Source organism: Rattus norvegicus, chromosome 12 (assembly GCF_021556685.1).
Source record: "Rattus norvegicus strain SHRSP/BbbUtx chromosome 12, alternate assembly SHRSP_T2T, whole genome shotgun sequence".
Lineage (NCBI taxonomy): Eukaryota > Metazoa > Chordata > Mammalia > Rodentia > Muridae > Rattus > Rattus norvegicus.
The window spans coordinates 39,050,728-39,077,733 of NC_141545.1; the positions used below are offsets into that span (position 1 = coordinate 39,050,728).

Consider the following 27,006-nt stretch of genomic DNA (forward strand, 5'->3'; position numbering starts at 1 on the left):
GCAACCACCAATCGATGATGGGCATGTCGTGATTGGTCTAGGTCTACAAGGCTAGCAAGAGCCGACAGCCAAGACAATCTCCAATCGGCCAGCGGCATGCCGCCCCATGATTGGTCCAGAGCAAGAGCGCGGGTTCTCTGATCGTGGCCCCAGATTTCTGTATTCCCGTTAGACTTCCATCCCAGATGTCAAGAAACCACACTACGGGGTTGGAGAGATGGTGCAGCATTTCAGGGCTGTTGCTACTAACGCAGAAGAGCGGGGTTTGGTTTCCAGCACCCATGTGGTAAACCACAACTTCCTGTAACTATAGTTCCTGGGAAATCCTCAGTCACTACACGCACGTGGTGTGCATACATACATCCAGGCAAACACTCGTACACACGAAATAAAGCAAACCTATAAAGTATCAGAATTGTACATGGGTGGGAGAACAGAGGGGTGTCCTATGTCCAAGGTTAGTAAATTTAAAGAACTCCAGAGTTGTAGTTTGACAGGCTTGTGTTAGCCATGCCAGGCCACCACGAACTAATCGTTGAAGACCGTTGTACGTTTACACAACATTCCAGACATAGTTCTGGCTGCTAGTGTGTTGAGGTCATCCTATGCATATCTGTGTCGTCTAAATAACACCAAACTATAGAGCTTTGTTTACACTATAATGCAAAGCAAGAGAACCTTAGAATATTAGTCCAAAGTACCCTTTGTGTAGTCACCATATTCAAAATGTGTTTGGACCAAACCATGTTCTGGTTGTTCTTTAATCCCAGCCAAAGATGGTTCACTACTCCAAATGCAGCCTTTGTCATACAACATCCTCCAATGACTACAAAAAAGGCTCAAATCTGCCTTGGGTTGTATTAGTTCCAGTTGGCAAAGTAAACCCAACAGTATCCTGAGGGACAGTGTGGATCCACATTTAAATAAGGAGATGGGGTAGGGTGGCTGTGTTCATCCCAGTTAGGGAACACACAAATCAGCTTGTCGTGACCTGATCCTCCCCTTCCGAAGAAGCCAGAAAAGTGGCCGTGGATCTGTTGCCACTGCCACCCTCCATTACGCACAGCAAACTGGCTTGGGCTTCCCACTGCTACCTCAGGCCACAGTCATGTGATCAGCAGTTCCCCACCCACACCCTGCAACAGCAGGAAGCCCTGCTGCCAGGCCACTGCCACTTTCATGTGCTGTCCCTCCAGGACAGCTCTGGCAAGTCTCTGCCTCAGCTCCTCCAAATTGAATGAAGACAATTCTCAGGAATTAGTTTTTTCCTTCTGCTACGTGGGCCTGGGAATCAAAGTTGGGTAATAAGACCTGCTGAGCCACCATGCCAAATTGCTGGTTTTCTCTTTTCATCTTTAGTCTTTGTGTATTGTGTATGAGTGAATGTCTGGGCACCTGGCTTGTGCCTGGTGCTTGTGGAAGCCAAGAGAGGGCATCCGGTCCCCTAGCACTAGAGTTACACATAGTTGTGAGCTGGTATGTGGGTGCTAGGAACTGAACCGGGAGCTTCTGGAAGAGCAGGACGTTCTCTCAATCATTGCCCCATCTCTTCAAGGCCTTGAGAAAGCTCTTAGTAGCCGAGTGGAGGTAGTGCGCACCTTTAATTCTGGCACTCAGGAGGCAGAGGCAGGCAGATCTCTGTGAGTTCAAGACCAGCTTGGTCTACTGAGTGAGTTCCAGGACAGGCAGGGCTACACAGAGGAACCTGTCTCAAAGGGGCAAAGAAAGCTTTCAGTAATATATTTTTTGGTTTTTCAAGACAGGGTTTCTCTGTGCTGTACTAGGCCTGGTTCTGTAAACCAGACCTGGTCTCGAACTCACAAAGTGCTGGGATTAAAAGTGTACACCACCATCCAGCAGCTTTTAGTAATTTCAAGAAAACCTACTCAATGCAAATATTTAGAAAAACACATCAAGGAAAATTAGTAAATACAAAAATAGGACTTTATTGTTGAGAGTACAAACGTTTCTCCTGAACTCATTTACATTTCTAATGGTCAGCGGTTCTCCCTGTGAACGTGACTGGTTTGGGGTTTTATTTTTTGTAAACAAGGTGGCAAGATGCAACCCTGGTTGGTGTGGTCTGAACTCACTATGTAGACCTGGCTGGCCTCAAACGCAGTGATGCACTTGTCTGGGCTCCCTGAGTGCTGAGATGGAAGGCTGTGCCTTTATGTCTGGTTATATTTGAAAACAGTTGAAGGAAACAATTTATTTGAAGTAAAATGTTCTTCTGTTAAAAAAAAGAAAAAAAGAAAGAAAGAAAAAAAGCCGGCACTTCATACATATCCCAAGCAGGATCCGAACCCCAAACCTTCCTGTCTCAGCCTCCTAAGTTCAAGGTTCCAGGCGTGCATCACCTGAGCAACTAAGATATTCTGTCACGGCCCACAGTGACCCGGTGCCGGTCACCCTCCCAGACGACGTCCCAACCTCACACACTTCTGAAGTACAGAAGACCCAGCACCCACCACATAAGCTTTGACAGAGGATCATGTGAAAACAAAATCCCAGGGGCCCACTGCAGTTCTGAGGTGGGCTGTAGGGCTAGCTCGTGCAAGGCTAGGGTTCAAACCCCAGCACCAAGCATCCAAGCAACAACTAACAAAACAGCCACAGATTAGCATCCGACAGGCACCTGCTACCCCACAACAACCTACAAAGCCGTCCCCCTTCCAGATGAATCAGAGGGGTGCGTACTCTCCAGCCTCACACCCTAAAAGTACAGAACAAAGGCGGTGCTTCAAAGTCTTCCGTGCTCCCTACAGAGAGGCAGCCGGTGGGAAGAGATGGGGAAGTTTGTATCACTCATCACAGGGACACCTTCTGTTTCTTTTTCTTGGCCTTCAGCACAGGAGGGAGGGAGATCTTAAAAGCTGTCCTGGAATGGCAGAGAAGAAAGACTTCAGGGCTCTGAGGCTCAGGAACCTTCGACCACCCGGCCCCGGGAAGATACTTACTCGCACGTGGTGCAGATGGGGCTGAAGTTGCAGAAAACTGTTAAAAGTTTGGAAAACAAGGAAATCAGGACTTGGAAAGCATGGATCACCTTTTGCCCCATCCTGCCCTACACCCCACCTCAGACAGTAAAAAAACTCCAAATGAACTTACTAGACAGACACACAGAGCAGACATAGCCAATCTCAATGAGACTTCGATGGCAGAAGCAGGCAGCCCTATAGTCCACGTGGATCGGAGGTGGGAGGATTAGCTGAGATCGCTGGTCTTGATCCGGAAGAAAAACCCACTGTTTAAAAAAACAGAAAGGAAGGAGAGACTTTGATTCAGTCATGGGAGGAAAACCAGCAATAGTCAAGACACAGCAGTCGTCTTAGGCACTCGGCACTGAGAATAGAAAGTCAGACTTTCCTTCAGGGCCCGTGAGATGGCTCAGTGGGGAAAGAAAGACACTGGCCACCAAGCCTAATGGGTGACCTCAGTTCCATTTCTGGGACCCACAGAGAGAAGGAGAGCTGACTCCTGCAAGTTATCCTCTGAGCTCCACATGTACCCAGTGGCAAGGGTGGACCCCCCCCCCCACACACAAAATAATAAAAAGAATTTCCTTCAAAGTCTATTAAGACTCATTTTTATTCATTCCATAATTATTTAAAAATTGTAAAACCATGTTGTTTATTTTGTGTGCTTTTACATGTGTGAGTAACATGTTACAGCACATGTGGTAGTCAGATGACAACTGGTTGGGACTGGTACTCTCCTTCCACCAAGTTGGTCCTGAGACTTGAACTCAAGTCATTGGGCTTGGCAGCAAACCCCCTTACTCACTGAGCCATGTTGTTGGCCCCATTCCACCCTTACTAAGCCCTGTGCTTTACAGTCATGACCCCTGCAAACAACCCTCAGATTTCAAAGACCCAAAAGTCCGCCCTCTCCGTCCAGTTCTTTGGGAACTCTGAGGCCACCATTTACCCCGCAGTTCCTTCCCTAGGAGCTGGGGGGGGATTGGGGGAGCTGCTGCTGACTCACCAGTAAGTACTGCAGGAGAGAAGGCATCTGAGGCACCTTCAGGTAGAGTCCCCCAGTGATGTCACAAGCCTGCAAGACAAAGGGGTCACTGCCAAAGGAGCACCGTGGCATCCCCAGAAAAGACCAGTGCTGTCCATGCTTTAGACACTAGCACACAGCTCTGCTCCAGGCGCCCCGGCTGAGACAGATGGAGTCTCGTCTTCAGGAAGTAAGCTCGTAGCGCTGCCAACAGACAGGACAGCCTCCAGCAGCTTCACTCCCTGCCTACTGAACCATGCGGCACATTCTGAGCGTCCCACTGCTTTGCTTTAAATCAAGTTTCCTTGCTGGTTTTAAGATGGGGCGGGGGGAGCACATCAAGCTGCAGGACACAAAACTGATGTGACAGGGCAGGAGAGATGGCTCAGCGGTTAAGAGCACTGACTGCTCTTCCAGAGGTCCTGAGTTCAATTCCCAGCAGGTGCTGTGTCCTGGCTTAACTGCCCACTCCCAACCCCACTCTCACCCCTTTTGTCCTAGCACACTTTGACTGATGCCCAAGTCCTTGCTGAGGCCTTCTGTTTACCCCTCATCTTTTTTCATTCTGGGGCCCCTCTTGACTCCTTGCCTGAAACACAGTTGTCCCTCTCAGCTGCAGCTCAGCTCTGGCTCGGGTCTTTGCTTCTCCTTCCCCATCACCCCATATGATTGTCACAGGAGTTTAACATCGGGGTTTTTTTTTTTCCTTTAAACACTTTTTATTGGGGTTGGGGATTTAGCTCAGTGGTAGAGCACTTGCCTAGCAAGCGCAAGGCCCTGGGTTCGGTCCCCAGCTCCGAAAAAAAAAAAAGAATAAAAAAAAATTAAACACTTTTTATTGATTTATTTTATGTATGTGAGTACACTGTCACTGTCCTCAGACACACCAGAAGAGGGCATCAGATCCCATTATAGATGGTTATAAGCCACCCTGTGGTTGCTGGGATTTGAACTCAGGACCTCTGGAAGAGCAGTCAGTGCTCTTAACCACAGAGCCATCTCTCCAGCCCCTACATATACTCTTTGTGTGTGTGTGTGCATGCATATCACGGTACACACATGGAGACCAGAGACAACTTGAAGGGGTTGGCTCTCTCCTTGCAGAATATGGGTTGCAGGAATGAAACTCAGGTCATTGGCTTTGGTGACAGGCCCCTTTAGCTACTGAGCAATCTCACTGGCCCACAAGTATTTCTTGTGACCAAAAGGTCGCCATCCTCAGTTTACTGGCTATTTCAGGTGTGGGTCCCTCTACCCTCCTCACCATTCAGTTTCAATCTTCTGCTCAAAAAGTAACATCTAAAGCAGGAGCTGTGCAATGGGCTTGAATCCAGCCTGGGCTAAGGTGAGCTCTTACCACCACCCAAACAAGCAACATCGAACAGTGCTTCCCAAGACATATATGGTGAATGTATAGAATTTACAGTTTCCTAGAAGCCCGATTAAAAAGGAAGAGGAGGGGGTTGGGGATTTAGCTCAGTGGTAGAGCGCTTGCCTAAGAAGCGCAAGGCCCTGGGTTCGGTCCCCAGTTCCGGAAAAAAAAAAAAAAAGGGAGAGGAGGCATGGTGGCACATACATTTAAATCTCCACAGAAGGGAGGTAGATCTCTGTGAGTCCCAGGTCCAGATCCAGCTACACAGTGAGGCCCTGGTCTCATGACCAGAGACAGATAAAATCCATTTTAATTACATATTAAGCTCAGTATAACCAAAATACCTTCATATTCTCTTGCTGTCTCCCAGAGCCTTATTCTATAGCCCAGGCTGTTCTCTTTCTTTTTTTTTTTTTTTTCCGGAGCTGGGGACCGAACCCAGGGCCTTGCGCTTCTTAGGCAAGCGCTCTACCACTGAGCCAAATCCCCAACCCCCCCAGGCTGTTCTCAAATCTCGTGATCCCCCTGCTGCAGCTTCCTCACTGCTGGGACTACCAGCACGTGCCAGCATGCCTGGCCAAGGTATTCCCATCCACACAAGTGCCAGACACACAGAATGTTCCTGTCTAAAGGCCTGGCCACTGGCGCACATGCGTTGGAACGTACCTGCTGGAGGAGCCCTGAATCCGAGTCCAGGACGCAGGCATCGATGAGGATATTCTGAAAGGAGCATTTGGAAACATTACAGCAACGCTACAGCTGTCTCCGACATGCTAGAGTCTATTCTTTTATCTTTGTTTTGAGTCAGGGTCTCAACTCTGTTGTCTAGACTGGCATGGAACTTGTGGCAATCCTCCTGCCTCTGCCTCTGCCTCTTGGGTGTTGGTCCAGCGAGACTATATCTCTAAAATGGGCCCTTTAACGTGTGATGACACTGCAAGGCATTCGGCATCCAAAGCATCCAGGACAGGTCGGAGCTCCTGCCTGTAACCCCTGACCCCTTTCACTCCAACATCTCCGTGCCCTGGTTATGGCGCAGGTTTGAACTAAGGTTGGAGAAGAGAGTGGTGGCACTGCTGCTCCTCCACAGGACCCTGGTTCAGTTCCCGGCACCCATACTGTAGCTCACATCATCTACAGCTCTAGCTCCACAGCATCTGACACCCTCCCTTGGCTCCTCCCTTGGCCCCTCCCTTGGCCCCCTCCCTTGGCTCCTCCCTTGGCTCCTGCAGGCACCGCAACTGCCCATGTTGCACATAAATGTGTGCAGCCGAAGCACGTAGACATTCAAAAAGTAACCAGAGAATAAAGGTGCCGCGTCAGGCTACCTGAACATGTCAGTTATTTGCAAAGCACATTGCAATGAGCAGAGACACACTGTCGGGCAGAATGGTATACACCTGTGATCCTAGCCAACCCACAGGATGATGGAGAGGAGTCTTAAGTTCAAGGCCTGTGTGGGCTCCAGGAGCTCAAAACAAAATGAGAGGCGGGCAGTAACGGCGCCCAACTGTAATCCCAGCACTGGGGAGGCAGAGGCAGGCGGAGCTCTGAGACCAGGCCATTCTAGTCTCAGAGCAGGCTCCAGGATAAGCAGGGGTACACAGAGAAACCTTGTCTCAGAAAAACAAAAACAAACATAAAAGATGGAGGAGTTGAAGGTTCTTGTGTCAAACTGTTAACTCAGAGATTCTAATGGGGTGAGCACCATGTCACCCAGCGCAAAAGCGACTTTGGGTGGGTTGTCCTGACAACACTACCCAGTCAAAAACTGCCGGGGACCCTAAAAACAAAACTGGCAAGTATCCAGTGTGGCTTCTGACTCCCCCAATCCACTAATACAGCCCTGTTTAGTCAGAACACTGCTGTGAAGAATGACCATGATCACTGTTTCTGTTTTTTGTTTTTAATTAATTTAATTTTATGTGCATTCATGTTTTGCCTGCATGCATGTCTGTGTGAGGGAGTCAGATGGCCTGGCACTGGAGTTACAGATAATTGTGAGCTGTCATGTGGGTGCTGGGAATTGAACCTGGGTCTTCTGAAAGAGCAGCCAGTGTTCTTATCCAATAAGCCAGCTCTCCAGCCCCATTTGTTTGTTTCTGACGCAGGATTGTTCTATGTAGCTCTGGGACTGTCCCCAGGACTCCATATAGACCTAGCTTGCCTCTAACTCATAAGGAAAGCACCACCACGCACTGCCTCTGATCATTTCTTTGGGGAACTAAGAAGGCGGGGGCCTCACCTGCTTCTGAGCAGCAAAGATGACGTTCATGAAGTTCATGTACTGCAGTGCACTGTCCTCTGCAGCCTTGATGACCTGCAAACACAGCCATTCGACCTCAAGGACTGCCCAGGGCGACCTCATGACAAGGCCCACTGCCAGCCACAGACAATACTACTTCTCCAGTCCCTCTTCCTACTTAGTAAGAAGCCCCTGACGTGTAGGATGACCAGAGCCTTCCTGGTCCTTGTTAGACTGATGGGCATCTGTCCAGAGTACCCAGCATGCATTGGGAGGCCAGGGGACAACTTTGGGGAGTTGGTTCTCTCCTTCCACCATCTGGGTCCTGGGGATTGAAGTCAAGTCCTCAGGCTTGGCACCCAGAATGTACATAAAACAATGTCCTTGACCTCACAGGCACTAGCCTGTGTCTCCCTCCCCAGTGCTAGGATTAAATGCTAGATTCCTTCCCATGTCTTTCAGCTTTCTGTAGTTGTATGTAAGTTGTGTATAATCTTACCAAAATCCTTGATTTCATCTCCTGATTATCTATAAAGAGATTAAAAAACAGGTTATAATTAGCAAACATGGTAGCTTAAAAAGAATGTGGTTTTCTCAGCATTGTTTATTTTATATGAGACAGGGTCTCACTAAGCAGCAGCCCTATGGTCTAGAACTTGCCCTGTATACGAGGCTGGCCGTGAACTCAGAGATCTGTCTGCCTCTGCTTCTGCGTGTCTAACAGTTTCCAAATGGCCCACCAAGCATGCAGCACTAAAACCAACACAGTGATTGCTGCAAAGGAATTCAGCTCTTACCTTTCACTGCCTTGCTCGCTCTGTGAATGTCTGGATTCGTCAACATAAAGGAATATAAAAACGTGTTCCCAGACATCTGTAGGAGCAGACTGACCTTCAGATTTGAAAGCAGACCCCTCCCAACATCTGCACGACAGCCGTACGGGTGAGTTTAGGTTCGGTAACCCATTCCGTACTCACAGAGCATTCATTCTCTCTGCAATGTGAAGACCACAGCTAGGGACAGATGACTATCCACCATCCTGGAGAGGAACACTAGGGCCACACCTATGCCCAGCAGCTTATCCAATGGGATAATAAATGTGACCAGGACAACTGGATAAACACGGATGTGAACAACACTCAAAACTGTTCAGACATTCCACACAGCAAGGCTAGGGGCCCGAGACACATGATATCAGGTCTGGGAAGAGTCTGGTTGTCTGAGTCCCATGGATGGTACAGAATTAGGAAAAGCCACCCTCCTAGCACGGTCCATGAAAGGCTTCTTTGGAACACACAGGCACAAGGATACAGCAGAGGGCCTTGGCGAGGGATCCTGCCAGTAGGGTCTCCGTGTGCTGGCCCTTGATGTCACCTGCAAACGTTAGAGCACAAAAGGGGAAATTCTAAGTCTTTTTATAAATGAAATCATTTTTTTAAAAAAGATTTATTTTATATATATGAATACACTGTTGCGAAAAAAAAAGAAAAAAAATGAATACACTGTTGCTTTCTTCAGACACACCAGAAGAGGGCATCAGATCCCATGACAGATGGTTGTGAGCCACCAGGCAGTTGCTGGGATTTGAGCTCAGGACCTCTGGAAGAGCAATCAGTGTTCCCACCACTGAGCCATCTCTCCAGCCCTCAGATTAAAAGTCATTTTGAAACTCCAGTATTCATGAATGAATCAAAAGATGACATGTTCAAAGTGGGTTTTAAAACTCAGAAACTTGGGGTTGGGGATTTAGCTCAGTGGTAGAGCGCTTACCTAGGAAGCGCAAGGCCCTGGGTTCGATCCCCAACTCCGAAAAAAAGAACCAAAAAAAAAAAAAAACACAGAAACTTGTAATCAGTAAACACAAGTAAACAATTCTATGCCTCTTTTCAGAATACCTTGGTGTCTCTTTAGTGGAAGGAAAGGCAGAGATGCACGTTGGTACTTAAAGGATGAGGAGGGACTGAAGAGGTGAATCAGTGGTTAAGAGCACTGGCTGCTCTTTCAGAGGATTTATGGTGGTTCGTACTGTCTGTAATTTCAATTCACGTGCATCTGATGCCCTCTTTGGGCCTCCACAAGAACCGCGCACACACATGGTGGGTGCACAGACACACATGCTGGCAAAACATCCATACTCATAAAGTGAGATAAATCAATCGAAAAAGTAAACAATAAAATAAGGACACGGTGCTCATTTAGGAGAGGAAGGTTCTAGAGTAGCCCTGCACAGCATGCACACGCCTAACACTACTGATCTGTACACTCAAAAAACAGTTAAAAATGGGGCCAGGTGTGGTGGCCCATACCTTTACTCTCACCATGCTGGAGGCAGAGGCAGGCAGGTCTCTGTGAGTTTGAGGCCAGCCTGGTCTACACAGCAAGCTACAAGTGATCCAGAGCTACACAGGGAGATTCTGTCTCAAGAAAAACTGACCGCTTTGGAATTCAATTTTTTGTAGAGGCCCCAAAAAAGAGTACTGGCTCGCCGGGAGCTGGAGGCAGAGGAGGAGACGAGCCTCCTGACATGGGTGCTATGAACTAAGTTTGGATCTTCCACAATAGCATCGCAACTCCTCAGCCATCACTAGAACTCAAATTATTTTTTAGAAGTTTACATCCCATCATCTGGGAGTGTGGCACTTTGAATGAGAATGGCTGCCCAGGGCACACACATTTGAATACTCAGTCCCCAGATGGTGGAACTGTTTGGAAAGGATTAGGAGGTGTGGCCCTGTTGAAGGGCCTGTCACTAGGGGTGGTCTTCTGAGGTTTCAAAAGCTCATGCCATGCCCAGTTAGCACTCCCCTCCGCTGTGCTTTTGGATGAGATGTAAGTTCTCAGCTCCAGAACCATGCCTGCTGCTTCCGTGTTCCCCACCGGGAAGTGTATGGACTCTGCTACCCTTTGGAACCGTGAGTCTCAAGTTAAACGCTCTGTAAGTTGCCTTGGTCATGGTGTCTTACCATAGCACTAGAACATAAGTAAGGCAGAGGCTGAGTGGAAAGGCAACAGTGGGGAGGCAGGGGTCGGGCCAGCAGGAGGCTGACAGGATAATCTAGCAGCGCTCCTATGGGGCCCGTAGGGCACTCTGGCAAAGTCTGAAGTACCATGTGGTCATATAGTGGGGGCCAGGGTGCCTACAAGGTTGAGGCTAGGGCTATGCCAAGTGTCCACAGTGTGGTATTTCACCCCATCAGTGTTGAGGCTGACAGAAAGTAAGGGGTCAGAATCTGGAGAGAACTCTGAAGCTAAAATCACAGACTGCACTGCTGAGTAGATGGTGGCCCTGAGAAGAAAAGAAGTCAAGAGCTTAGACTTGAGAAACTAAGAAGATGGAGTGACAGGCATAGGGGATGGGATGGCGGAGTCAAGGCAGTCAAAGAAAATAAGTCGAGACACGATAGAGAGACGGAGGGACAGGGAACTAGAAATGTCTGAGCTTAAAGTCTGGAATTACGTCAGACTGGGGAATGTTGCCACCTCAATGATAAAGGGCAGTGACAGCAGAGAGGCTCAGGGTTATTTATCTACGAGTACTGCACCTGCAGAAGATACAGGTTCGGTTCCCCGCACCCACACCAGGCAGCTCACAACCACCTCTGCTCTCCTTGTGCACCTGCATGTACACTGCACGCACACAATCTCAGGGGCGCACATAAGCATTTAACCTTTTCCCTTTAAAGATTTATTTTATGTGTAGGAGAACTGTGCCTGGTGCCCAAGGAGGTCAACAGGGGTGATCTGATCCCTAGATTTAGAATTGCAGATGTTAGTAAGCTGCCCTGAGTGCTGAGAACTGAACCTGGATCCCCTGAAGAGCAGCCAGTGCTCTATCTCCAACCCCTCCGAACACACATTTTCTTTAAAAAAATAATAAATTTAATCTTAAAAATAAAGATAATAATTAGCCTTAAAAGTAAAAATAAGGGGTTGGGGATTTAGCTCAGTGGTAGAGCGCTTGCCTAGGAAGCACAAGGCCCTGGGTTCGGTCCCCAGCTCCGAAAAAAAGAACCAAAAAAAAAAAAAAAAAAAGTAAAAATAAATAAAGGTGAGCACCCACAGAAGATTCAAGATGTATTTTAAGGGACAAGGTAAAGGACAAAGCAGACATGAAACCCAAAAGAAGAGCCAGGCATGTGGTACCTGCCTGCAACCCCGGAACTGGGGAGACTAAGGCAGGAGGACCACAAACAAGTTCAAGATCAGTCTGGGCTACTTGGGGAGGATCTTTCTAAACACAAACAAACAAACAAACAAACAAACAAACAAACAGACCTCAAACAAGACTGGAAAAAGAATAGTCCAAAAAACAAGAAAAGAAAAGCTGGTGAAAAGCTGGCTAACAGAGTGTCTTCCTGGGAAGCCAATGTTCTAGAGCCAGGCGGGGTTAGGCTGTATTTAGTTATCTTGCTAACTAGATATCACAGAGATGGGAGGGAATGAACCTATGGAGGAAGAGACACATGGCTAGCATCTGCAGTCTCAAATCTTTGAGCTTAAGGAGTCCATGACCCCCAAATCAATGCTCTGTCAAAGGAAAGAGAGTCTATAACATGTAACACAGCCCTAAGGTTGAGGGGCAGAAAGACTTATGAGCCAGGGTTCAAAAGGACCTTGCAAAACAGTGTTCTCCTGTCATGGCAGGAAGCTGTACTCAGAAACTCACAGCGGCTATGGCTGCTGCCGGCCTAAGCCCTGTACAATATCAAGCCAGTCAACAGTTCATCCTAGTAGGGCGGAATCCTGGAGCCTCCACCCCTAGCTGAGGAGCCATTAACAGTTGATAGGCTGGTGTGGTGTGACTGACTTTTTTTTTAAGGGTATGGTCCCCATAAGTCAACAATGCTCCAGTAAATGACCCTGTATCCATGAGTGTGTGGGCAGGACAAGCAAATTTGTTTGTTTGTTTGTTTTGAGACAGGCTCTCACTGTATAGCCCTGGTTGTCCTGGAACTTGCTATGTAGACAACACTGGCCTGGAACTCACAAGTGTCTGCCTCTGCCTTCCTACTGCTGAAATTAAAGGAATTTACAACTATAGCCAGATTATTTTTAAAAAGGGACACAAAGTTGGGAGGCAGTGAGGAGATGTGGGGAGGAGATGGGGTGAATCTAGGGGTCAGGATGGGGTTGGTGAGGATCATCAAAATGCATGGTATACATGTACGAAATTCTCCAAGAATGAGTAAGAATCTTGCATTTTAAACACACAACTACCACCACATTGAGACAGCAGTGACAATGGCCAGGCTCTCACTCTTGGTCATCAGATCCTTGATCTCCTCGGTGATCACCTCGTTTGCCGCTGTCAACAGCTCGTATTTCCCGTCCTTACTCCCAGAGGGATTACAGTCAGGAAGGGCGTTGCCAGGATCTCCGAAGAAGTCTCCGAGTCGGCCGTTCTTCCCCGGGTATAAGAATCGACTGAGAGGGGAGGAGAAAGATCCCTGTGAGGAACCAGAACGTGCTCTACACATGCATGCGACTGTCAGAGAACTGAAAAGCAGCCCCTGGCGGTGAGCGCTGGCCTACCTTTCCTGAATGTGGCTGGCGATGACCGCTAGCTGGTTGGAGCGGTTCATGAACAGGTGGGCGTTTGCCAGCACCATCACAGCATCCATGCACTTGGACAGAGTGAACTGACAAACATGAGGGAAACACGTCAGTTCCCACACGACACCCAACCCCAAGGAAGTGTCGGTGAAAGAGCAGTCAGCTGTGACAGCTTTATTTACTGATACACTGAGGTGTGTGTAGGAAAAGCTCTTGCTACAAGGCCCTGGGTCATCTGGTGCTGAGGAGCAGTAAGTGTCCAACAAGTCACCTGCCGCTACCTCCCCATGTCATGACATGGCACTCCTTGTGGATATTCAATGATATCAGACAAGGATTCACTGCTGGAAATCTGCTCAGCTCTTCCTCCCCTAAACCTGAAGCACAGAGGCAGAGAGGAGGGCTTCTCCATGTTACTGACAGTCATTCACACGTCAGAACCTTACTTAGCAGATACCAGCATGATGAGGCCACATGGGTAAACCTGGAAGCCTTGTTGAACTTAAGGAGACAGAGGCAGCTGGACCAGAAGTTCAAGGTCATCCTCAGCTGCACAGCCTGTTCAAGGCCAGCCTGAGATACCTGAGATCCTGCGGTAATAAAATAGAAAGTGCAATCTTGCTTTTCCACGCACATAGACACACAAAAATGAATGTTAAAAAAAGGATAAAGACTCAAAGAGTCTGGTGGGATGGCTCCGTGGTTCAGGGTGCTTCCAGCCTAATCCCCTGAACTCGATTCCCAGGGCCCACGTTGTTGAAGCAAAGAAGCGACAGCCAAAAGCTGTCCACTGACTTCCACAGTGCTGTGGCACACTGTACCTGCCCTCCAAGTCAATAACTAAGAGAAGACAAATACATATATGAACTGTTGAGAAACGGCAAAACAGGAGGCGATCAGTGCTGTCTGCAGGTAAAGGACAGAAGCAGCAGTGAGGGTGAGCAGGTGCCGGGACTCCCATGCTATTCAGACATTGAAACATTCCAAGAAGGAACTGTGGGGTCAGTTACGCAACTTCCCTGGTCTGTGTGGTAAACCACAGCTTTCCTTTCTGACAGTGTCTCTAGCCCAGACTGGCCAAAGATGAGCTTGACCCCTGGGACCTGAGTGCTGCGACTGGACGAGGGTCACCACGCTCAGCTTGCAAAGACTCAGTTGTGGGGATGGTGCGTGGGATACAGACATACCCAAGTTAAAGTCTCAAGCCATCTTACCTGAGATTCCTTTAACGCTTGCTTTCCCCACCAAATCGGGTTGGTGTCAACTATGATAACCAGAAGATTCAACTCATCTTCTGCAAATAGTAACAAAGGCAACATTTAAAATATCAGTCTCAAAAAAGAAAACCAAACCAAAACACAGTCAGCCTCAATAAACTGAAATCAAGTTAACATTCCTGATGAGGGACCAATCAACTACAGGTCTTCTAATGGTCATCATCCTCAAATCGATGGTGACATGACAGAAAAGGCCAAGTTTATGTAAAGATTAAGGGGTGAGATCAAAGCTTAATAAGTACTTGTCTAGTACTGAGGATATCTGGTATCTCATTTTTAAAAAGGAAAAACAAGGAAGGGGTCGGATATGGCTTACAAGATAAAGGCACCTATAGCCAAATCTGATGTCCTGAGTTCAATTTCTGGGTAGCCCATGAGACCTGACTCAACAAAGGTGCCCAGTAACACACACACCATTAAGGAAAAGAAAATCCAAGTCTCAGTGGTTGAGAGCACTGACTGCTCTTCCAGAGGTCCTGAGTTCAATTCCCAGCAACCACATGGTGGCTCACAACCATCTGTAATGAGATCTGATGCCCTCTTCTGGTGTGTCTGAAGACAGCAAGTGTACTTACATACATACAATAAATAAATCTTTAAAAAAGCAAACAAATTTCCAAGGCTGGGAATGATGGTGCATTGTCTTTAATCCCGACACTTGGAAGGCAGAGGCAGATGGATCTCTGTGAGTTCAAAACCAGTCTGATGTAGCTAGTTCCAGTCCAAGGATTAAGAAGCTGAGGATTACTCAGCTCTCAGCTGCCCCACATTACAAGCAGTATCTGAGAGTGGGGCATGCTCCTGACACATGGTGAATCCGGAACTCAAAGGCATTCACGTTTAAAAGGACTCGTAGGAATCTCTAGTGGTAGGATTTCAGATAGATTAAGGACCTGTGAGCTGGGGTAGCCCTAAGTTCATCCCATCATAGAACAGCCAAGCCAGGTGTGATTAAGAAAATTTTATTTATTTATTACTTTTTTTATATAGCCCAGGTTGACCTCTCGCTCCTTGTGTAGCTAAGGATGATAGATCTGATCCTCCTGTCTCTACTTCCCAAGTGCTAGCCTGCACCTCATCTGGTTGTGAGCAGGGCTGGGGAATCGAATCAGGGCCCTGTGGATGTCAGGTAAGGACTCTGTTCTATTGCTACACTCCCAGTCCAGGGACCAACCTTTAAAAGTAGCCAAGAAGGGGGATATAACTCTTATATGAACAAAGTTTTTACCATGTGAATAAATTAGGCCATTATTCAGACTGACAGACACAACTAAACAGGCCAAGTAACACAAACACTCAGCACACACTATGCTAGGTATACAGAACCAGCTTAGGGAGGTTCCGGCTCCAAGTCTTTGAAGAACCTACACTTAATTCAGTTTGGTGCTGAACACTGAACATAGTCGCTTGTACGGGCGAAAATAAATAAATGAATGAATGAATGAATGAATGAATGAATGAATGAATGAATGGGTTCTGCCACCAAGCTACATCCTTAGAATTTTCTTATTAAGAGAAAAAAAAAAAGAGATGTCTCTATTCATGAGTGCTTTGACTGTGGCTGTATATTCATGCAGTGTCCTCAGAGGTCAGAAGATGGCGCCATATCACCTGGACAGCTTTGCCACTGTCTGCATGCTGGACTGAACTTGGGGAACTCCTCTGCTAGTGTTCTTAACCACTGAGTCGTCACTCCAGGGACTATGACCCTTTAAAATGGGGTCTCAGTGAATTGCCCAGTATGGCATTGAACTTGGTAACCCCATACCTCATGAGTATCTGGGATTACGGGCATCTGACCCTCTACCCAGCCCCAGCCAAGAGCATACCGTTCAAATGGACAAAGCAATCCCGCCAGAGTCCACTGTCAAGAAAAGCCGGACGCTCACGTAGCAGTACAAGGCAGTGCCCAATTTACTGTCTCCTCCATTCCCTCCCACAGTTCCTTTATCAGGATCAGCCCCCTCCTCCGGCTTCTTCAGAACCAAACCCTTCCTCTTCCTTTCTTGCTAGTACCAAGACTGGGAAAGAAAACAATGTGTTGCCTGTTAGAAATGTGCTCGTGAAATGTCCCTGCCAATTTCCTTGAGTGTCTACCTCACTACCTGACAAGCAGCGCCACGCCAGGCCTGCCTTTCTCCTAGAGGTGTGAGAAATGGTTACGGCTGCTGAATGGACCACCCTAGCTCCTCTTGCTCCCACAATCCATTTCCCACACACCAGTCAAAGTGATGCTTCTATTGTCAATCAAGTAAATCATTCTGGGAAAGTGCGAAGGCTCAGCTGGCAAAGGTGATTGCTGCCATGAGGACCCGTGTTGAACCCCTAAGACCTACACAACAAATCCCCACAAACTGTCCTCTGACTTCCACACCAAGTAAGTAAATAGAAGGCAACAATCTTTGAGGTAACATGTTATTTGAAAACTGTGACTAGGGCTGGGTAGTGGTGGTGCACACCTTTAATCCAAGCACTAGGGAGGCGGAGGCAGGTTGATTTCTGAGTTCAAGGCCAGCCTGGCCTACAGAGTGAATCACGACAGCCAAGGCTACACAGAGAAACCCAGTTTCAAAAAACTACAAGAAAGAAAGAAAGAACGAAAGAAGAGAGGGGGGAGAGGGAACACCTGTTACTAGGGGCTAGTGGTTAAGAGCACTGAGTGTTTCGCTGGTGGACCCAGGTTCAATTCCCAGCACCCACATGGCAACTCACAACTCCAGTTCTAGGGACTCTTCACACATACATGTAAGCAAAACACTAATGCACACAAAATGATTTAAACACTAAGAACCTCCCACCTTCCTCTACCCTTCTCCTCATGTTACTCTGGTAGGTTTAACCTCCCAGGATGTTTGTACTTAAAGTGAACCCCATAATGTCACTCACACCAAAGTTCTAGTATCTTCATTTTTCCTGGGCTCCTCATGAAAGACAGCCCTTAGTTGCCATGCACTGTCCTCACTGCTCTGGTCACCTGGTCTTAGAATTAACTGCACTTGCGAACCGGTCTCGACCATAAGGCACCACCTCACGCCCAAAACTTCACGGTGTCGAGTTCTGTGCTGTACTTCCCAGTTTAGAAAATAATGTCGAGTACACAGGGGGTGATCCTAATATCTCCTGAATGACACATTGGGCGTGCTGATGCAGGCCTTTAATCCCAGACCCCGGAAGGCTAAGGGAGGAGAGAGCGTATGCGTAAAAAATAATTACGGCTGGGGAGGAAGCTGAATTGGTAGAATGCCTACTGAGCATGCACAAATATCTGAGCACCACATAACATCCAGCTTGACCGTGCACGTCTGTTATTCCAGCAATCTAAAGGAGACTAGAGGATGAAGACTTCAAAGCCATCCTTGACATCCCAGCGAGTTCTACGTGAGAACCTTTCTCAAAAACCAAACTTCTGGGTGAATGAACGAATACACTGGCTGTTCCTCTAAAGACCAAAAGTGTCCCTCCCTCCCCGGCTCCGCGTTTCCGTCCGTGCCACCCTCACCGTCCGCGGCCATGGCTCCCTATGCCTCGGTGAAGAGCCGCCCACGGTCCGATGTGCAGTCGACTTCCGGCGCTGACAAGTGACGTAAACGTAAACCCGGCGGCGACGGAAATGATGCGTGAGAAGCTCGACACGCTGTCAGGCGGTGCTTTGCTGCTGGCGGGGTTGTGGTCCGCGTCGCGAGGAAGCCATGGAGGACGGTGGTGAGTATCTAGCCAGAGCGGCGGGGACACATGGTCCCGGCCTCGCTCGGGCAGCTTGAGCTCAGGGCGACGTTGTCCAAACTCGAGCCACTTCCCGCTGTCACTGTTCTTGTGTCCGTGGTCTGGGTCCCTCGGAAGCTCGCAAACTGACTTCAGCACACGCTGTCCGAGGGGCCGCCTCCAAAATTCTGGCTCTCGGAGACAGTGTGGTGGCCCTCGCAGCCCGGGTGTCCTCTGTGAGCATTAGGAAGCGCCTTGCCCTGCTCGAAGAGATGAGGCATCGTTGGTTTGCCCGTCCACTGTAGTTGTCAGAATGTATTTATTAAGTGGAAAACAAACTAATAGATTGCTTTTAGTTGAAAGTGAAGTGTAAACATTAATGTTTGTGTACTTGCGTAGACTTGATTGCCATACACTGCCCAAAAGGCTGCAATAGAATACAAGCTCCCAGTCTTAGCCCCTAAATTCTATGCCTTGTGCACCAATAGCTGTTTTTAAAATGGGAGAGGTATGTCCCTGCCAACAGTAAGGAAGTATCTTCTCTATCCCTAGCAACATTTGTCCCTTTTTAACTTTAAAAGCTGCTTTTTTTTTTTTTCGGGGCTGGGGACCGAACCCAGGACCTTGCGCTTCCTAGGCAAGCGCTCTACCACTGAGCTAAAACCCCAACCCTAAAAGCTGCTTTTTAAAATGCGTTTGCTTCTTACTCTTAAGGTCAGCAGTTGTCACCAAGCTCTCTGGCCTCATCCTGCTGGGTTCACGTGATGATCCATTTTTCTTCCTCTCTCCTTAGAGTTAATCAAGTACTTTAAGTCCCAGATGAAAGGAGACCCTAACATGGCCTCGGCGGTGGCTGCCATCCAGACCTTGCTGGAATTCTTGAAGAGAGATAAAGGTATGAAGGGTCAGCCTCGAACCTTCAATGGCTATATAGGAATGTGGACAGGGAGACATGTGGGTCTATGTACAGTATTAAGCCCAACCTCTCTGTCCATGGTAGACTTGTCGGCCTGGAGGAAACCCTTGCGTTCTCTCCAAAAGTATTCTCATCCACCTACAAAATAGCCCCTGACGCTAGCGTCCACCATACAACCTTAGCCAAATGGCTTAAATTAGAGCAATAATTTAGCTTTATAGAGGAGTACCAAGCTCCTAGCTTGTCCTTGACTCTGTGCAGTGCTGTAATGTCCCAGACTAAATTCTGGTAACAGTATCCATGGAGACCTACTGAGTATGAAAAACCTTAAGATCCTGAGTATAACAAGACCTCTTACTCATACAAAGGATGTGCCTTTTTCATTCTCCTGGGGTGGCCAAGAAGGGAATTTCTCTAACACAGCCTCACATGTCTTCCTGGTATATATACACTCAGGTACCTTGGAGGCTGCACTGTCTCACGTATCATGTCTGTCCCTGCTCAGTAATTATCGGTCACGCTGTCACTTGCTGCAGATACCTTAGCCTAGCCTGGCTGGCCTCTTTGACCCTTACTCTCTGTTTTATTATTAGCGTGTGTGTGTTGTGTGTGTTGTGTGTATGTGAGTGTATGTGTGCGCGAGTGTGAGTGTGCATGTGTGTGTGCGCGTGTATGTGTGCGTGTGTGTGCGTGCGTGTGTGTGAGTGTGCGTGTATGTGTGCATGTATGTGTGCGCGAGTGTGTGTGAGTGTGTGTGTGAGTGTGCGCGCACAAGGACAGCTATCGAGAATTGCTTCCTTCTTTCTTCAGATCACCAGGCTGGCACCACAAAGCCTTTTGCCCATTTTGCCATCTCGTTGACCTTCTTGGTTTTTTAAACCAAGTGTGTCCCTTTCTTGGGCCTTGGTATCACTGATAACTTTAAGTCCCCATTTAAATGGCCTTTAATGCAAGAGGCCAGCCTCATAAAGAAGCTTGACCACATTCGTCATCCTGCCTTTTCCTGTCCTTGTTCCAGTGTGTAACGTGTCTGTCTGTCTGTCTCTGTGCTTATTTCCTGCTCCATGAGAGCAGAGCCCCCTCTCGTGCAGCATCTCCCAGTGGCTGGCACAGAGAAGCGTCCTGAGTGGATGAAGTGCAGACCAGCCAGGGCCCTGAACTAAGTGCAATCACCTTCCTCACTTCCTCATTGCAGGAGAGACAATCCAGGGCCTGAGAGCCCATCTCACCAAAGCCATCGAAACCCTCTGCGCTGTGGACTCCTCGGTGGCCGTGTCCTCGGGCGGGGAGCTCTTCCTTCGCTTCATCAGCCTCACCTCCCTGGAGTACTCCGTAAGCCCCGCCCTCCCTCGGGATCCCTCTCCTCCGGTGCAGACACTGAAAGCTTTAGTAGCAGCTCTTTCCTCGCTCACTGTGCTCCTTCCTCCCCAGGACTACTCCAAATGTAAAAAGATCATGATCGAGAGAGGAGAGCTTTTCCTGAGCAGAATATCCCTGTCAAGAACTAAGATCGCCAGTCTATGCCATGCTTTTATCAAAGACAGGGCGGTGAGTGAATTCCTCCTTTGTGCTGCTAGAGTCCAGAGCTTTGGGGTCACCACTGGGCCTGGAATCCTGGCTCTGTCACCTACTGCTGGGACCACGGACAGTCTCTTCTCTGTCCTGAACTCTTCTCGTATGTTAATAAGGGCAGCAGCTCCCAGGCTGGGCGAGGAGTAAATGAGATGCTCTGTGCAGTGTGTACTCTGTAAGTACAGACATCACAAGAGGCTCCTCATTGTGAGCCGGGAGAACGTGAGACAGCATGAGCGTGTCTTGGTTTAATAAGCTTTTCACTTTTATGTGGAGCTGGAGGTTAAAGCAAGAACCTCTAACATGCTAGACATGTCCTACCACTGAACTCCACCCATAGCCTCTCAGTAAGCCATTTTTAATCACATTTCTTCCTATGTGTAGGTGCCACAGTGAGTATATGGAGGTCTGAGGAAATTGGTTATTTCCCCTGTGTAGGATCTGGACATCAAACTCAGGTCATCAAGCTTGGTGACAGCACCTTTACCCACTGAGCCATTTCACTTGCTCTGATTTTGGTGATTGAGTTCATGGTCCTCTAAGCTGAAGCAAGTCTGCTCAGACTAGCTGTCACTGTGCCAAGCGTCTTTGAGCCAGCATCGGCCCTGGGTGGAACTGTCCCTAGTTAAATGGGGAACAGCAGGTTCAGCCAGTCTCCAGCTTACCCACGCCTCCAGGTGGTCAGCCCTGTGTTCCTGTCACCTGCCTGTAGTTGCTGCTCTTTTGTCCATGGTCTGGGCCCTTCAGATGCTCACAAACCGGCTTCAGCACATGCTGTCCAAGATGCCTCCTCTGAAAAACTGGCTCTTGAAGGCAGGTGCCATCAGCACAGTCTCCTACCACCACAGCCTCACAGACCATGCCTGTATTTACTTGCATCCTGGCTTTAGATCTCACCCTGGGTTTTACTGCGCGTCATACCTTTGAAGTATGCTATTAAATATGTGGGAGGTTGTGTAAATGGTGGTGTCACAGACCTGGGCCATTGGAGGCAGGGCCATGACCCCCCTGCTCCTTGGCTCACACAGTGTGGCTGTAGTGTGGGTATCTTACACACAGCAGCCTGCTCTTAACCTTACAGCTGGGTTCAAAGCAGACCTGCAGGGTCTGGAAGCTGGGGGCGGGTCACCCGTGGGCTTGTTAAATGTAGATGCCTCAGGTCTAAGGTCAGGCCTGGGTACCCATGGTTCTAGTGAGCAGTTATGACAGCCATGTCTACCACTGGCCTTCTGTAGTCCTCGGCATTCTTTCTTAGAGCATAGGCCATGTGTGAGTCACAAGTCATCATCTGTACTACAGGCCGGCATCTGTGTGTGCTTGTCAGTTTGGAAGAACTTGTCAGCTCAGCTTGTGTCTACTGACTAGACTTTGACTTCTTCTAGAAAAATCAGGTGGCTCTGCAGTAGTGGGACATGTGACAAGTAGAGGCACCTAGGGTTTGCCTCCCTTGGCCTTCCACTGCCAGTGGCCTCATGGAACCACTGTCACTACCTACCCTTCTGGCACCTGTAGGCCCAAGTATGCAAACTTTGTATCTATTGCCAATCCTGGTGTACCAGCTTATGTGCCTTTGGGGTGCTGGTGGGGAGACCCGTGCCCTACTTCTTGGGCAGAAATGTTGAACTTCGGTGTACTGTCATGTCACCCTTCTGATCACAGTTCGTTTGTAGAATACTGGAGCGTCACCTGGCAAGCAGGAGTCATGGCAGTGCAGACAGGGTGGGCAGTGACTGGCTGGCAGCTTGCCCCTCTGATGGAGATTTCGTGTTCCATAGAGAATCTTGACTCACGCCTACTCCAGAGTTGTCCTGAGGGTCCTGGAAGAAGCCGTGGCAGCCAAGAAACGTTTCAGTGTGTATATCACAGAGTCACAGCCTGATTTATCTGGGCAAGTATCTCACCACAGGCAGTGAATCAGCATTGCCTTGGACACATTCATGACTCTTCTTCCCCTGGCCAGGAAGCCCCGTGGGTTTCCCGGGGCACAGTGCAGGCTGTGGTGTTTTTCTTTTGTTTCCAGTTTTTAGGGTTTTTTTTTTTTTTTTTTTAAGGATTTTTCTTTAAGTAGTTATGTCAGAGGAACCTTAGAACACTGTAGATGAAAAACTTCAATTGAAGAATTGGTGATTGACATCTCAAGAAATCAAGAAAAGCAAACTTTGTTGTTTTCTTTGTGTTGTTAGGAAGTGAATCTTGGTCTGCCCAGGCTAGTCGGGCACTCTGGAGCTCGACCTCCAACTCTGTAATTTTTCAGACAGGGTTTCTCTATGTTGCCTCGACTATCCTAAAAGATTTATTTCTTTTTGGTGCTTTGCCTGTATGTATGTCTGTGTGAGAGTGGTGGGTACCCTGGAAGCAGAGTTGCAGACCATTGTAAGCTGCCATGTAGGGACTGGGAATTGAACCTGGGTCCTCTGGATGAGCAGCCTGTGCTCTTAACCACTGAGCCATTTCTAGCCCCCAGCTTCACAACCATCTGTAATTTCTAGGATCCCATGCCCTCTTCTGGCCTCAGGCACCAAGCATTCATGTAGTGTACAGACATACATGCAGGCAAACCACTATTCACATAAAATAAAAACAACTAAGAAAAAACAAAAATTAAAGGACTTTGGTTCCTGTTTCCTTGGTCCAGAGTCAGGGTCTGCCCCTTAAGCCATTGAGGCTACAGGATATCTTTGTCTAAATCAATTCATCATGCATTACTGTGGGACCTCACTGAAATATGTTTTCATGTCACCGTTAGTAAGAAAATGGCCAAAGCCCTCTGCCACCTCAATGTCCCTGTCACTGTGGTGCTGGACGCTGCTGTTGGGTAAGTGCTTCTGTGTACCGGCCTTGCTGGCTCCAAGCAGTTTTCAGATTAGAGTTTGAATCCTGTCCATAAAATCTGACTGGGTAGCATCTCTCCCCTCGCCCTGTAGCGGGGTTATCACAAGGTCATGAGGGTGCAAGACAGGCTGCTAGGGTCTTGTTTCTGAGACAGGCTCGTGTAGCCCAGCCTGGCCCAGTCCTTCCTCAGAGTGTCAGGGTGCTGGCATGAGCCTCAGCCTAGCTGCTCGTGTTTTCAGAGTAAAAGGCAAAGGTCAGGCTATGGTCAGCAGTAAGGTATCCTCCACTCTGTGTCTGCATATGGGCTGTGCAGTGGGCGCCTTGTCTAAGCTGAGTCATCCGTGTCTGTCACTAACAGATAGTAATCCTTTGAAAAGAAAGCTCACTATTTAAGCGGTTGGGGGTTCTGGGATAAGCATCTTCGTGGTACTGTCTTAAAAAGTAAGCTGTAACACGCCTGCTATCCAGCACCGGGAGGCAGAGGCAGGTGAATCTGTGAGCCTGGCCAACCCAGTATTTCCCTTCCCATTTCCTTAGCTATATCATGGAGAAAGTAGACCTTGTCATCGTTGGTGCTGAAGGAGTGGTAGAGAATGGAGGAATTATTAACAAGGTGGGTACTGTCACTATTCCCAGAAGCCCCAGCAGCCTGAACAAGACTTTGGTCGGCCTTCTTCTTTGGAGGCTGGTCTTGGTGAATTTAGTCAGTGGCATTTGCATTTATATACAATAGGTCCATTCGTTTGGACCTGGATTTGACAGGGTATTATGTAGCTCAGGGTAGCCTCAGATGGTCAAACTCCTGTGTGTGCCCCCCAAGTGCTCAGATCATAGGCATGACCACCATACCCCAGCAAACTGGATGCAGCTTGGAATTGTCTCTGGTTTTGTTTCCATTTGATTGAGGACTTCCATCCCCAGGGTTTATTGCGATTTCTTTGTCGCTTACAAAGTTTTTGGAAACTGTCTGTGACAAACACCTTAATCATGTTAAGCTGTGCACGAACCGTCCTAAGTCCCCGGTTCACTGGCGTTCAGCACACTCACACCACACAGTGTTTATAAAACTTACTGTTTGTCTCAGATGGCCTTTTCTCATGTCCCTGGTCACCTGTGTTCTGCTCTGTACTGACTTTTCCAGTCCAGGGGACCACAAATAAGTACATTCACAGGATGCTCGTGACTTTGAGCTTGACATGATTCGGTGGCCACAGTGCAGTATGTAACTGCTGTGTCCTTTCAAGCAGAGTACAGTTCTGTCATGACACCACCACGTGCCCATGTTCACTTGTAGTGGATACTTGGATTTTCCTGCTGTTGGCCGTGGTATAGGGTACTGCCGTGTACACTGGACCACAGGTGTCTGAATCCCCCAGAAGTGGAAAGTGCTGGCTTATCTTAGACTGCACTTATATTCTCTGACTGGTGACCCTGGCATCTTTTCATGTACTTTGGGTAGAAAAATTGTTTTCTTTCTTTTTTTTTTTATTTTTTTATTTTTTTATTTTTTTAAAGATTTTATTTATTCATTTTATATATGATGAGTACACTGTCACTGTCTTCAAACACACCAGAAGAGGGCATCAGATCTCATTACAGATGGTTGTGAGCCACCATGTGGTTGCTGGGATTTGAACTCAGGACCTCTGGAAGAGCAGTCAGTGCTCTCAACCACTGAGCCATCTCTCCAGCCCTGTTTTCTTTCTTAAAAGGTCCTCTTTGAGGATTAGGATTATAGCTTAGCTGGCAGAATGCCTGTTTAGCATGTTGAAACCCCGAGTTCAACCCCAGCACTAGATAGACCAGCTCTGGCGGAACTCAAGTAATCCCAGCACTAGGGGGAGTGGAGGCAGGAGGATTAGAAGTTTTAAAACAATCTTGAATGCAAGGCCAGAAAGAAATACATTAAGAACTTGTCTTTAAAAAGCAATAGTTCTGGGCTGGAGAGATGGCTCAGTGGTTAAGAACACCCGACTGTTCTTCCAGAGGTCATGAGTTCAATTCCCAGCAACCACATGGTGGCTCACAACCATCTGTAAAGAGATCCGATGCCCTCTTCTGGTGTATCTGAAGACAGCTACAGTGTACTTATATATAATAAATAAAATAAATCTTTAAAAAAAAAAAAAAAAAAAGCAATAGTTCTGATGGCCATGCCTTAATTACACTTACTCTCCTTCCTTCTGCTTCATTGAGCTATGTAAGCTCACCCGGTGTCCATTTCCCTGACTTCTCAGATCGGAACCAACCAGATGGCCGTGTGTGCCAAAGCCCAGAACAAGCCCTTCTATGTGGTTGCAGAAAGTTTCAAGTTTGTACGGCTCTTTCCACTCAACCAGCAAGATGTCCCAGATAAGTTTAAGGTAAGTTTTATGTATTTGACAGTGATCTTTGACTCTACCCTGAAACCACAATGGTCCAGAAAGTTCCCCTTCCCATTGCTGTCTCCTCCAGTGCTTTTCCAGTGGGGATGGTGATTGGACCTGGGCACACTGGGGCAAAACCTCATTTACATAGCACTCTGCTGGGTAACAGAACCCGTTTCTTCGTCCCATCTCTGCTTTTACATACATGTGACCTTGGCCAGGTACTTCCATTGGCCTCTCCTTTCCTGTGGGATGGGTTGGTATCCTGGACATGCTGTCCCTGCCAGCCTGCTACACAGGTGATGCGGCGGTAGCCCTGGCAAGAACTCACTTACAGCTCGAGCCAGGGCCTCAGCAGTGCAGAGCCTGGATGCAGGGCCAGTCCAGCTAACCAGGTCCTCTCCTCTCCTTGCCTTTCCTCAGTACAAGGCAGACACCCTGAAGTCTGTGCAGGCTGGACAGGACCTCAAAGAGGAACACCCATGGGTCGACTACACCTCCCCATCCCTCATCACACTGCTGTTTACGGACTTAGGTGTGTTGACACCATCCGCTGTAAGCGACGAGCTCATCAAGCTGTACCTGTGAGCAGTGCCCCTCCTGCCAACATGCAGGGAGCACATCTTGTGCAGGGTGAGCAGCCTTTCCACTCCAGCCAGCCAGGGGCCAACAATGGGACTTTCAGACCTGTATGCCAAGGGCTCATTTCAGAGGCCCTGAAGAATCCTTTTACTCTTGCTGTCACATCTGAAGCCTGGTCCCAGTTCTAGAAGCAAGGTGAAGCAACCTTATGGTTTTTAGAGACTCAGTCTCCGGAAGAACAAGTTAATTACAGGCTGCAAAGCTGAGGAGAGATGGCACAGGAGCAGGGACCCCCCAGCCGTGCTGCATCACTGAGAGATGCGGTGACATCGGCTGAGTACACACCTTCAGTGCCTCACAAGACAGCAGACACTGTAGCTGACGGCATCTGGCTCCATGCCCTCAGCAGGATCCAGCCAGATAGGAAAAACACCAATGCAGGAGCCATTCACATGGCACTGTCACAGAATGTTGTCTGTAAAAGATGCGAGTTTACTCTAAACATGTTTAAAACCTGAACCGTGGGTTTTTTGTTTTTTGTTTTTTTTTTTTTTAAGTTAAATGTGAGAACAGGCCAGGATATT

General features: G+C 48.1%; 2 protein-coding genes and 1 pseudogene across 3 annotated transcripts; 1 reads left to right on the plus strand and 2 right to left on the minus strand.

Annotated features, from left to right (window-relative positions):
* Positions 1-345: 345 nt before the first annotated feature.
* Positions 346-1,057, minus strand: Timm23-ps1 (translocase of inner mitochondrial membrane 23, pseudogene 1; annotated as a pseudogene).
* An 865-nt stretch (positions 1,058-1,922) lies between these two features.
* On the minus strand, positions 1,923-17,988 carry Gtf2h3 (general transcription factor IIH subunit 3). Of its 2 annotated transcripts, none has more exon segments than NM_001024236.1 (13): positions 1,923-2,881; positions 2,961-2,997; positions 3,112-3,247; positions 3,988-4,056; positions 6,044-6,097; positions 7,623-7,697; positions 8,122-8,150; positions 8,420-8,449; positions 8,934-8,996; positions 12,880-13,046; positions 13,155-13,261; positions 14,390-14,469; positions 17,952-17,988. In NM_001024236.1, coding segments are annotated over 13 exon segments (930 nt in total). In that variant the 5' UTR covers positions 17,965-17,988; the 3' UTR covers positions 1,923-2,811.
* Positions 17,989-18,096: 108 nt separating this feature from the next.
* Eif2b1 (eukaryotic translation initiation factor 2B subunit alpha) lies at positions 18,097-26,941 on the plus strand. The gene is given in 9 exon segments (NM_172029.2): positions 18,097-18,154; positions 18,948-19,049; positions 20,266-20,402; positions 20,502-20,618; positions 22,418-22,530; positions 23,389-23,457; positions 24,012-24,087; positions 25,712-25,837; positions 26,264-26,941. Coding segments are annotated over 9 exon segments (918 nt in total). The 5' UTR covers positions 18,097-18,141; the 3' UTR covers positions 26,429-26,941.
* The last annotated feature ends 65 nt before the right edge of the window (positions 26,942-27,006 follow it).

Excerpts from the sequence above, each read along its gene's own strand:
- Gtf2h3 (XM_087578022.1), bottom strand. The coding sequence starts at position 13,243 with ATGGATGCTGTGATGGTGCTGGCAAACGCCCACCTGTTCATGAACCGC. Across the intron at positions 8,997-12,879 it reads CAAGGATCTGATGACCAAGA|GTGACATCAAGGGCCAGCAC; the intron begins GTGAGAGCCTGG and ends TAACGTTTGCAG. Across the intron at positions 8,450-8,933 it reads CCTCGCCAAGGCCCTCTGCT|ACATTCACAGAGCGAGCAAG; the intron begins GTATCCTTGTGC and ends TGACGAATCCAG.